The 12,460-nt window shown below is 45.7% G+C and overlaps 1 protein-coding gene across 1 annotated transcript in view; it reads left to right on the top strand.

Moving 5' to 3' along the window:
• Nucleotides 1-11,524, top strand: part of MCM10 (minichromosome maintenance 10 replication initiation factor) — a 30,902-nt gene extending 19,378 nt beyond the window's left edge. The window contains exons 15-19 of the mRNA XM_077836489.1: nucleotides 491-609; nucleotides 4,498-4,611; nucleotides 5,473-5,618; nucleotides 6,103-6,145; nucleotides 7,953-11,524. Coding sequence (XP_077692615.1) covers nucleotides 491-609; nucleotides 4,498-4,611; nucleotides 5,473-5,618; nucleotides 6,103-6,145; nucleotides 7,953-8,036 — 506 coding nt within the window. The 3' untranslated portion in view covers nucleotides 8,037-11,524. The remainder of the gene's footprint in view (nucleotides 1-490; nucleotides 610-4,497; nucleotides 4,612-5,472; nucleotides 5,619-6,102; nucleotides 6,146-7,952) is intronic.
• Nucleotides 11,525-12,460: the final 936 nt, after the last annotated feature.

The following is a 12,460-nucleotide window of genomic DNA, read 5'->3' as shown; positions in this document are numbered from 1 at the left end:
AAATTACATACTTGGCTAAATCTCATCAAGGAAAGTGATTTAGTGGCTACAGCGCGAGAGTGACTCATAGCTTCTCCTTCCAGCTCTGCTACTGACTTGCCATGTGTATTCTGGTAAGTCACTTAACCTCTGGTTGAGTTTTCCCCTCTGCATGACGGGAATAATACCAATCTCATAAGTGTTGGGAAGCTTAATTGTTTGTAAAGTGCTTTGAGATCTGCAGAAGAGGAAGCTAACATTGTTAGTAGCATTTTATTTTCTCTTGTGATGACTGGATTGGAATTTGGCCTAAGGCCTGTAGCTACTGCACTAATTACACACCCTATTCTCACTCACTTCTCCTTTACAAAATATTATTTCATACGACTTGAGACATCGCTTCGAGTGCTTGTTGTTTGTAAAGTACAAAATGATGGTTATGCTTAGAAAGCAGAGCATGATTTTAAACTTACCCAGCGGCATAAACAGCAGCCCTATCTTGTTTCTCTAGCTGCAGATGAACTAGAACCTGCCCAAAAGAAACGTCGAGAACAGCTGGCATATCTGGAGTCTGAAGAGTTCCAGAAAATCCTGAATGCCAAGTCCAAGCACGTGGGCGTCCTTAAGGAGGTAATTGCTTTGTACGTATACTTGCACTGAGAGTGAAAGTTCAGGATCATTACAAATAATTAGACACTCTAACATCCAAACCTTGGTGTTGTGTACATGAGCTTTTACAAAATATGCATTCACTAGAAATGTTTCCACAATTTAAAAAAATTCCAGTGAAATTTGTTTGTTTGAATTTCCACATTCCTTTGTAGACACTGCAGCATTGTACTAATATTACTTCTGGGGGAATTCTGCGCCACTGCACAATGCAGAATGTGTGCAGAAATTAATGTTCTGCACAGAATTTTGTCGTCCCCCGCCACCCCTTACAGAAACGGGCTGCAGAGCTGATGGCTGCCACTAGGGGGCCGCTTGACCTGGCAGAGCCCAGCTCACATATAGAAAACAATGCCAGGGGGAGGGAGCTGGAGGGATCCCGGCAGCTACAGTTCCTGGCTGAAGGAAGGAGGCTAGCTACGTGTAGGAAACAACCCAGCATCAGGTTGTTTCTCTCTCTGGATCCCTGGGCTCTTGGGGGCGGTGCAAGTGTCTGGCCTGGAGGGCTGGGGCTGGGCTCTGGAGAGTAGTGGGTGAGGGTGTCTGGGCTGGGGGTGGGCCTTGTGGCTGGGCTGTGGGGGAGAAGAGGTGCAGGTGTCTGGGCTGGAGGGTGCCCCGTGGCTGAGCTCTGGGGAGTAGGGGGTGTGAGTTTCTGGGCTGGGGGGTGCCCTGTGTCTGGGCTCTGGGGAAGGGTAGAGTGAAGGTGTCTGGGATGTGACTGGGTTCTTGGGGGGTGGAGCGGGGAAGCTGGGGGCGAACTGCGGCTGGGTTCTGGGGAAGAGCAGGTGTCTGGGGTGGGGGGGGGCACGGCTGGGTTCTGGGGGCAAAGGAATGTGAGTGTCTGGGCTGGGGATGTGCCCTGTGACTGGGCTCTGGGGGGTAGGGGATGAGGGTGTCTGGGCTGGTGGGGGGGTGCAGCTGAGTTCTGGGAGGAGGGGGTGTGAGTGTCTGGGCTTGGGGGGAGGGGGGTGTCACTGCTGGGTTCTGGGAGGAGGGTGTGAAGGTGTCTGGGCTGGGGGGTTGCCCGCGGCTGGGCTATGGAGGGAAGGGAGCTGAGAAACAGGAACTAGGTTGCCCTAGGAGTTTCTTTAACTCTCTACTCCTGGGAGAATGATTTTTTGTGTCTGACATAGTTGCTGACAGGTATTTTGAAATAAATTACCAAAGTAATTGAAACTGATGTGATGATATTGTGTTATTTTGACAAAATATGCAGAATTTTAAAATATTGAGTGCAGAATTTTTAATATTTTGGTGCAGAATTCCCCCAGGAGTATAATATATGAAAACTAGGAGGTGAAACTGACTAGTCTAGCATCATTGTTCAAGGTGCATGAGGTGAAAAGAGCCAGTGAAAACACAGCTATTAAATATCTAAATTATACTGTCAGGTTTAATGTTAGATGGGGTGATAACACCAAGACTTTAGATTTTTAACTTGACAGCGTCCCTTTTAAGACACAGTTGCAACGGTGTGTGGGTGTGCGTAATAAGGGAGATGCTCACATTGGTTATAATTCTTAGCGTATTTATAGCACTTTTCACGGGAGGAGCTCAGAATGCTTTACTTTCTATTTATTTTGTAAAATTAGAACAGATGTCAGAGACCCGTTTAGTCTCAAGGTGAACCTACAAGTCCTGATTTTTTAATTTACTGTTAAAAGCTAGTAACTGCTGTGGCACCTAATAAAAGCTTTTTGAATAAGAATTCTCATTTCCCTTTGTTGGCCCAAGCACAATCCTGCAGGTGTTTCTGAGATGCTGAATGTACAGTGCCCCCCTGTAGCATACACACTTAGACACACCCTGAAATGCAGCTTTGCTATGAGGAGTGACTAAAACCAGCGCATTATTATGAAAGACAGAGCAATTGAGGCACCCACTGGAACAAACCATCATGAATCTCTTCCAGGGTGCTGGCCTAGGTGTCGTGGGACAGGTACAATGCCCCTGTGCCCTAAAGCTCCGGCAGGGAGCGTTATAAGTGGCAGTGTGCGTGACACAGAATGGCTAGTATGACCACCGTGCAGTATTGCAGTTTGCACTGGTTCAGTCCCAGCAGTGCTGGTTGCTATTATGTGATTCTCTGGTGTGGCTGACAAGGCTTTTGAGAGCCCAGATTGACTTTGCATAGTTCCAAATTCTGCTCTGCTACGGGTGTAAATCTGGAATATCTCCACTGAACTTTGGGTCTACACTGCTTTTACTGTGGGTGTGTCTCCATTGCAGCTGGAGCTGTAACTTCCAGCTCAGGTAGACAGACATTCCCTCGCTAGCTTTGATCGAGTTAGCATGCTAAAAATAGCAGCCCCACATACAGTCCTGTCTGAGACCCTAGGTATGTACTTGATCAGCTGGCCTATGCTGTGATGGCTGCAGTGCTAGGTTTATTTATATATATAGATATAGATAGATAGATATATAGTGCTGGCTTGATCAAAGCTAGTGCAGGAATGTCTGCCTGAGCTGGAAATCACACCTCTAGCAGCAGTGTAGATTTACCCAGAGAGGAGGATTTGACCCACTCCCTGTCATTTAACTGCTAAACTGATCAAATTTGATCTGAAGTCAGAGCCACAGACTTGAAACACCAAAGCTGGACTAGTTTCTGGTACGAGGGCATTTACACCTTGTCAGTCTCGGTCACTGTTTCCCTCTTCTGCAGTTAGCTGCCGTCTAGCACCCTGTCTGTCCCCTCCTGCCTGACATGCACTCTGTCCTAACAACATCAGCTTGTGGCCCTCCTCCTCTTCCTCCAGGCTGGCTCGCTCCCCACACACGCTGCATCCATGTGGCCTCCATGCTCTCCCTTTCTAGAAACCATAAGGGGATTGAGGTTTCTCTGGAATCTAGTTCTCCCCTGTGCACAACTGAGAGTGCCAGTTATCAGCGCCAGGAGTCCCAGTCATGGGCCAGGACCCCATTGTGCTAGATGTTGTTCAAACAGAACAGGACAGTCCCTGTCCCAAAGAGCTTATAATCTAAGCAGTTGTTTTATAGCGGGCCAGCTATTGCAAATATTCATATCTATGGAGTCACTTTGCTCTCCAGAAAATGGACACATGCCTATTTCGTTCCACTTCTGTGTTGTAACCATGGCTGTGGGCAGAGGGGTTGCAGAGCCCAAGCTTTTGACTAAAATGTGGGCAGTGGTACAGGCGATCCAGTAGATGGCGCTCTTCCCCTGGAGTCAGTATCATAGAATCATAGAAGAGTAGGGTTGGAAAAGAACTCAGGAGGTCGTTTAGTCCAACCCCCTGCTCAAAGCAGGACCAACACCAACTAAATCATCCCAGCCGGGCCTTAAAAACCTCTAAGGATGAAGATTCTACCACCTCCCTAGGTAACAGTACTGTAACAACTCCCCAGGATGGTGTGAGGGGCACTGTGCAACTGGAGATGAGATGCGTAAACCTAAGATACTAATCAGTAAAGATCTCACAGCACTTTTCGTAAGAGTCTGAAAGCTGACTATGGGAGCCTGGGCAAATCCCAGTTCAGGTCATCCTGCATGCCTCCCTGCACTTTACACTTCAGTACAGAAGTGAGTGTAACTAAGTCGTGTGTTAGCTGTTAATCAGCATCTGAGATCTGCCTGGGCGAGCGCTACATTTCAGCAGTGGGTGAAGTGCAGCGTGTGCGTTACATACTGTACTCTTTCAAACAAGGAACGCACACGAAATGGATTATTCGGAGCTTCTGAACATTCATCCGTCGTTCAGAGGTTTCAGTCTCTCCGGGGTGGTATGTAGCAGTCCTGGCCAACCCACTAGATGCGGAGCTGCTTGCACTGTTTCTAGGTGTGCTGTTTGCATATCAGACGACAGTGCCTCTCTTGTGCTCTGGCAGGCTGAGGCTGAGCTGCAGGAACGGTACTTTGAACCTCTGGTGAAAAAAGAACAACTGGAAGAGACGATGAAGAACATTAAAGAAGTGAAGTGTCGGATTGTGACGTGTAAAACGGTGAGTGACACTGGAGCAGGCAGGTGTGTGGAGCATGCAGAGTGGTTTGAACTGGATTTGAGTGAGGCCTTCAGCCGCTATCTCTGCTGAAGCCTGGATTGGTGATTAGAAAGAAAACCACTTGATCCTTATGAAGGTTCTTGATTATACCAGCTGGAGCAGTGAGTGATATTGAAGGAGTTAGAGCTTTGGTGAAATAGCACAGATTTTAGTATTGCATTTGAGATTTCCGGAAGCAAAGTTAAGTGCCCCTTTGTGGGTTCCCAGCGCCTAAGTCACTCTGGGGAAGATCTGCTTCCCAGCAACTGATTACCAGGTTGTTTCACTTAGATCAGACTCGATAGTCTCTCATAATTCTTGTCAGTCTGAAACTTTGTACTGGAATCTGGAGTATTCTAGGACTGGGTGAAGAATGAGCTCAGGTGCCTTGGAACATAGCAAAAGGCATCCAAACGACTAAATTTTTTTAATCTGCATTTCAGTGGCTCCATTTGGAATGGCAGAGGTGGTGCTTTACCATAATTTAAAATGCCATGGGACAGAAGGAAGTTTCTTCCTGCCTGAATAGTTTGAACCACTGACATACTTTCCCTCCTATCTGTACTCTGCACTTCGCTGGGAATTGGGCCAAACATAACAAAAGGTGGTAGTGAAGAAGAGGGAGGGGCAGAATGGGAAGGGTTTGGAGGCAGTGATCTTATCAAGTGGGCCATTCTCTGGGCATGCAAGAATGGTGGGGAGGGGTGGCATTCTGCTAATCCCAAATGAACACTCAGTTCTCCTTGGACAGCAGAATAACACTTCTTTCACTTATAGTGTCTCTGCTCTCTCACAGTGTCCTCTCTCTCTCTCTCCTTGCAGTGTAAATACACGTATTTCAAGCTCCGAGAGACATGTGTGAAGGAGAATCATGAATACCACTGGCATGATGGTGTCAAGCGATTCTTCAAGTGTCCCTGTGGAAACAGAGCCCTATCTTTTGACAGGCTACCAAAAAAGCCCTGCAGGTAGGAGGGGCTCTCAGGAACATGTTGGCAGGTTCAGTTGCACCAACCAAAAATCTGAGGACACTTTATCCCAGTAACATTAGCATGTGCTAATGCCCAAAACTGTCACTCCCTGCTGATAAGCATTATGGAAGGGATTTGGGTTCGCTAGAGATCCTCTGTACAGGGCACCAAGCGAACCCCAAATCTAAGGCCAAGTCTACACTACAAACATATATCAGTATAACTACATCGATCAGGGGTGTGAAAAATCTACAACTCTGAGCAATGCAGTTATCCCCCCACCCAAACCCCTGGTGTAGACAGCGCTGTGTCCACAGGAAGGCTTCTCCCACCGACATAGCTACCGCCTCTCGTGGAGGTGGACTAACTATGCTGACGGGAGACTCTCTCCTGTCGGTGTAGTAGCATTTTCATTAAACAGCGGCACAGCTGCACTGCTGTATGTGAAGACAAGCCCTAATGCTCCATCTTCCTCTTTCAGTGCCTGTGGCCTCTTCAAATGGGAACGTGATGGAATGCTCAAGGTAAGCCTGGGCCAAAGCTTTCTATTGCACAGTGGGAACTGGGCTGCTTCTGTTAGTGGGTTTCCCCAAACTTTGTTTTGGCACTAATATGAGCTGTCTGAGAAGGGGACAGCTTCTCTATTTATAGCCATGGTTAATCAGGGCCCAAACCACCACACGCTACGGTAAGATGTAAAGTCTTCCACTCCTACTGAAGTATCTGTGGCGACTGAATTGTCCATATGTTGAATAGTAAAAGGCCTGTGCTGTCACTGTATGCCCCCTTATGTCCGGGCGTAGTGCTGCGGATGTGCCCAGCCTTCCTTTCTCCGATTGGCGTCAGTAAATTCATGGGCGAGGGGAAGCCAAACACAAGCTAACAAAATGGATGGAGCACTTGTAACAGCAGATCATACGGCCTATCTCGGGATGCTGGCTCAGAGCTCCCAAACTGCAAGTCCACAAAGCAGTCTCTGAGCCTGGTCAGGCTGGTCTCCTGGACCCTGAGAGAGAGCACGACTACCACCCATTGCAGCCTACAATGCGTCTAGTCCCCTCACCCCTGTTCAGCTTCCTTATCGTGTTTAAAGAGGCCAGCCCAAGGGCAAGCCCCCTGATTACACCCAGGTTGCTTTGGTTGTGAGCTCCTGCCTGTTTCTACATTCCGTGTAGACATTAATGCAAACTTACAATGACGACTTTGTTTTTCCAAGATGTACCTTAAACCAGTGGTTTTCAACCTTTTGTCATTTGCGGACCCCTAAAACATTTCGAACACAGGTACAGGCCCCTTTGGAAATTCAACCTGTGGTCTACAGGCTCCTACCTTAGAAGTCTTGGACTGAAAACCGACTGAACAGAATTCAGCTACAAATGTTGCACGCGCTCAGCACAGCGTTTGACGTGTCAGAAAGGGCACTGAACTGTGGGCTTCTATGGTAACAACAACACTTCCAGGTTTTGACCTGTAGGTGGGCTATTCACATACTTTTGATTGATCAGAAAAATGGAATGCCTTTTCTGGGATCTGAAATTCTTTTTTCGTAGTCACCTTTTATGGATCCCTTAGACATAGTCTGCGGATCCCCAGGGGTCCATGGATCATAGGTTGAAAACCACTGACTTAAACCAACAAGAGCCAGGGAATTCAGACTGCTGTCCTGTTCTGGAAGGGTCACTGACAGTTTAAAAATGATACTGTTGTAAATAAAAAATACATTGCTACCTTGCTTACATATAATACATTAGAGTTTTAGATACTTAAGTTTTTTCTGTGGTAACATTTCACTATGCATGCTGTTTGGGAGAAATGTAAGAAGGGAACAGTTCTGATAGTGAAAACAAACTGATCAGTTTCACTTCTGTGTTTCACAGCCAGTTTCTAGTCAATTTCATTTTCCAAATTCATTTTTTCATGAATTAACATGGTGATGTGTTTGGGTTGTAAAAGCAGGGAGAATGTTAACTAGACAGTTTCCCTTTAACTCACCCAGTTTTCGTTAGGCATTGTAGTGTGCATGTGTAAAATTGTGGTATGGGACTGCCTAACCTCCACTTTAACGCCTCAGTATTGTACGTTTCTGTATTTTTTGGCATCCTTAGTTTATTCTTTTCTTTTTGTTGTGTAGGTTCCTTATTTTAACTGGCATGGTGGGAGGTTGCATTTGCAGGATTGTCTGTAGGAACTCTTGAAACGTTGTCATGATTTTTATGATTTATGTGGATACGTATTCAGATAATTTAGCCCACCCATGACTCCATTGATGATGATATATTGCAGCTGCCTTAGCTTGGATTTAAATCTTCCTTTGTATGTTAATATTTCTAGGAGAAGAAAGGCCCGAAGATTGGTGGAGAAACGCTTTTACCAAGAGGGGAAGAGCAACCCAAATTTCTTACTAGCCTTAAGTAATCCACCAGTGATTTTCACAACATACTCCTCATTTTTTGTCTCCGAATGAATCACTTGTTTATCATAAAGCAACTGGGTGCTGGGTTTTGCAACAAACAAGCAGGGCAATCGATTTCTTGGGACAAGGTCGTCCCATAATCTTTCCTCCAGTATGTGGATTGGAATGTCCAGCTTCGAACTTTTTAAACAAATTGAAGGAACCACATGTGAATTTCTTGTTCATGCCCTTCATTCTTAGGAACGTGCTGTTCACAGTATTTAATTTAGGGAAGAGATATCTAGTATCATGGAATCTGAACCAAGAAGTGGTTTCCTCTGGATCCTGACGTGTGTATAGAACAGTTCATTAGAACTACCCCACCGGACGCGTAAGACGTAAACAATTATAATCTTGGAGGGACCTTTGAAACAGTCTGCAAGAACTCGTAGCATTTCTGTGGTTCATATAGTGGTCCATCATGGGGAACACATCCATCAAGGTGTCTTAATTCAGCTATTCCAGCCCTAGGATGTATTCCCTCACATTGTTACAGGGTACATTAGCAGCAGCATATAGCAGGTTGAACTTATAGAGGTACATGATGTGGCATGACACTTTCCATTGGTTCCAGAAATCCACAGGGGAAATTTCAAGCTGTTTGTGGAAGTTCTTCATGTGTAAAGTTTTCAAAAGTGCCTGAGTGGCACAGGCATTTGACTTTTATCTAAGCCACTCAGGTGCTTTTGAAAGTGGCACCCCACTTCCAACTGCCCGGTGCATCTAGGCTGCCCGGGGCCGACTGATGACGTGTTATCTTTACAACCGCACACCTAGAACGTGCCACTTATAAAATGGTATTTAAATTCTTTTAATGAATCGGCCAATATTTTGTCAGTGGCTTTAATGAGCAGACAAATAACAGATTATTTTAGATAGCTTTTAACCCTTTCTCTAGCGTTTTAATTTTTTTTTAATGATTACAAATACCACAGTCTTTAGGACCCCCTAGGGCCTGAATGTGTGAAGTAGTCATTTGTGGGATATTATCTGCTTCACATTGAGCTGAGTGAGCTGCCAAATGCCAGGTCTCCCACAGAGTTTCCCTAGAAATACTGGCTGTGTTTGGCAAACGTTACCCTATTTGACAATCTCCTTGGAAGCAGCCCTGGTTTGTGGCATCTGGGTCCATCAAGTTCCTAAAACCATGAATATATTTGTAGGCGCTCAGACCAAACTCCCAGAGACCAACATACGGTTTGGTTTACACTTAAAAGTTATGTCAGTGTAACTACGTTGGTCAGGGGTCTGAAAAATCCATTCCCAGACAAACAGCTGTGTCGCCAGACCCCCTAGTGCTGATGCAGCTACGTTAAAGGAAGAGCGCTTCTGTCTGTGTAGCTGCTGCTGTTCAGGGCGGTGGTGGTCCTTCATCAACAGAAAATCTGTTGATGTAAAAGCTGCATCTATGCCAGGGAGCTGTACTGACATACCTATGCCAACATAGGCTCCGTCATGTAGACGTATCCTAACATGTCCAGTGGACTTCTAGCTCGAAAGCTCTCATGTTACCCTTTTTTGCACAAGCTATGCAGATGAGGAGTAAGTAATTTGAATTGTAAAGACATATCTGTACACTACGCAACAATTAGTGTCCCTAGTTGGTGCTGTCACCTTCAGTCTTGCCCATCCTAAGAGGTTCAGAATCATTGGCTTTAATCCACTGTGTGGACAGTTGACAAATGGGTACTGCCATTTATTGACTATTGTAAATATTTGGGGTCACTCGGAATTTTGTAAATACTTTGCACAATAAAGAGCTCCAGGGGGTTAAATGTTAATTTGTATTACAATAAATGATAACTCCTGAAGAGCTTTTTTTTTTTTTTTTGATCAGTTCTTTTAGGCAGGTTGACAGAAACAAGGAGCTAAAGTAGCTTGGTTTGCCCAAGTACACATGTGACTGGTGACCGAGAGGAATTGTCTCGCAGCTTCCGGCTAGACAACATTCTCTCTTCTAGACCTGGGCTTAAAATTTAAGTCTACATAGCTATGAGCTCAGGTGTGTGACAAATCCACACCTCTGAGTGCTGTAACTGTGCCAACCTCGCCCCCGCTGTAGACATAGCTATGTCAACAGAAGAATGCTTCCATCAACCTAGCCACAGTTGCTCTGGGATGTGGAGTTCCTACAGCAGTGATGAGCCCTATGTATAGACATGGCCACAGGCTGGTAGGAGTTCACTGCCAGTGCACAAAATCTATCACTACAAAAATTAACACTAGGCCGTGGTCTACAAATGTAGATCTGCCTAGCTGTGTTGCTTGGGAGTATGAAAAATTCATATTCCTGAGCCCTGTAGTTAATCCAACCTATCCCCAGGTGTAGATGTGACTAGTCTTTGCAAGAATTCTTCTGTTGACATAACTACTGCCAGTCGGGGAGGTGGATTACCTACAGTGATGGCAAAACCCTGTCCATTGTAGCACCCAATAGTGTAGACATGACCAGATTCATTAATAGCTTCCCTCAGTGTACAGCTAGGGAACTGGAAAGAGCTCTGGGCTTTCATTCTTCAGCCAAGGTAAAGCACTGAAGGAAGAAGAGTTGTCCTTGCAAAAAATGTTTCTAATGAAATTCCAAAACCAGAAAGCTTGTGCACAGGGTTTCTGATGTTAAAGAGCTCTCTGGCTTGTCTGTAAATTCCATCAATAAGGTAGTGATGTGTCATTCCATATTCTTTATGAAACTATGCTTATGATATGAATATGACATAACTGAGATATACTTTATACAAGATGGCTCATGTGAGATGTCATGGGAAAGGTTGTGATTTACTGAATGCGATTATCGTTTTTGTATACCTGTATCATTTCTGTATCTGAAATTAGGAATATTGACTATGTATCTGTATTTCAGCTGTGTTACTTTGGGTGATGCCCACTACTAACATTTCAGGTACAACAGTGGAAAAGCCAGACAGGGCGGATGGCCCATCAGCGAGGACAATAGACGGTGAAAAGCTTGGCCTTCCTGTGGACTCTCCATATTGCCACTGACTCATGGACTCTGTGATACTACAGAGTCAGGTGGTCTTGTCACCTGATACTAAACATTACCTGGGACATCTTGTAACTTTCCACTGTAAGGGAAGGGGAGGTAAAGTTTGGGAAACAAAGGATTCCCGTCTTATGTAAATCCTATTTAAGGGTGGGGAGGAAGGCAATAGGACTCCTCCTCTCCATGGCCTGTCTGCCCAAGAAGAAAAACTGAAGGCAAGGGGGGAGTCCAGACTGAGACAGGGGTCTAGTTTGAAAAGAAATATAACTGGAACTCTGAACCACAGACCTTTGCAAACTGCCTGCGACAATATCTAGGGTGAGAAATACTATTTGTAACCAATTTCTTTAGTGAAACTAGCTTAGTTTACATGTTTGATTTCATTTGCTTAGTCATCTGCTTTGTTCTGTTTGTTACCCCTTTTACCACTTAAAATCTGCCTTTTATAGCTAATAACATTTGTTTTGTTTATTATTAAACCCAGTTTCTGTAATTTCTAACTAGGGTGGCAAGAACTATGCACTCCTCTCTCCACATTGAGGGAGGCGGTGAATTTCATATAATTTTGGGTTTGTACTCGTAGGCGGAGGGTGGACATCAGGGTGCTGTGGCATGCCCCATAAGCTGAGCCTTCTCAGAGCGGATCTCGGTCTCTCTGTGCAGCTGGGTATGGCCCTGCCTGTGTGCTTGGCTGGAAAGGCTGGGGAGCTTAGCACAGTAAGACCAGATAAAAGGGGGCCCAGGCTGGCAGAATAGTTTGCCTCAGCAGCGTCCCAGCACACCAGGTCTCATCCGAGGGGGCCCAGCCCGTCACAAAGGTGCGTACACTTTTATACGCTTGGGGAAACAGAATTCCCTCTCCAAACTTCTAGTGTTGCTGTCACCATGGTAGGCACATACCTAGGAAGTATTGTTTCAGGAGAGCCAAAAATGAAATATCCCAGACAGAAGCATTTATCCTCAGTGGGGTTCGGAGCACTAATGTTAATTCCCTGTGTGCAAATGTGATAGGTACGTGGCACAGTGCCATGCTTAGGCTGCAGAAGCAATGGACGAGGTGGGGGGCATGAAGGATCAGGTCTTAGGCACTGGTTTCAGGGTTTGGGTGATAACATCCCATGTCTCAAGGAAAGGCATCAGACAAGAGGTGGCCTCGAGTCCCAGAGCTAGTACCAGTTGCCTAGATCCAGTTGGCTTGGAAGCATGTGGGACCCAGCAACTGGGTCCATTCACAACAGGCCATCCATTGGGTTAGTGGATCAGTTTGTAACAACCCAGATCCTGCAATCCTTTGTGGCTGCAAAGGATTTTGGGTCACAGCAAGAAATGACAAGTGGCAATTTGGTCTGGGTGAGAAAGGGGTTAGAAAACCTTGCTCTAGTGGAG

Source organism: Eretmochelys imbricata, chromosome 1 (genome assembly GCF_965152235.1).
Source record: "Eretmochelys imbricata isolate rEreImb1 chromosome 1, rEreImb1.hap1, whole genome shotgun sequence".
NCBI lineage: Eukaryota > Metazoa > Chordata > Testudines > Cheloniidae > Eretmochelys > Eretmochelys imbricata.
This window is presented reverse-complemented; position numbering and strand designations above follow the sequence as displayed.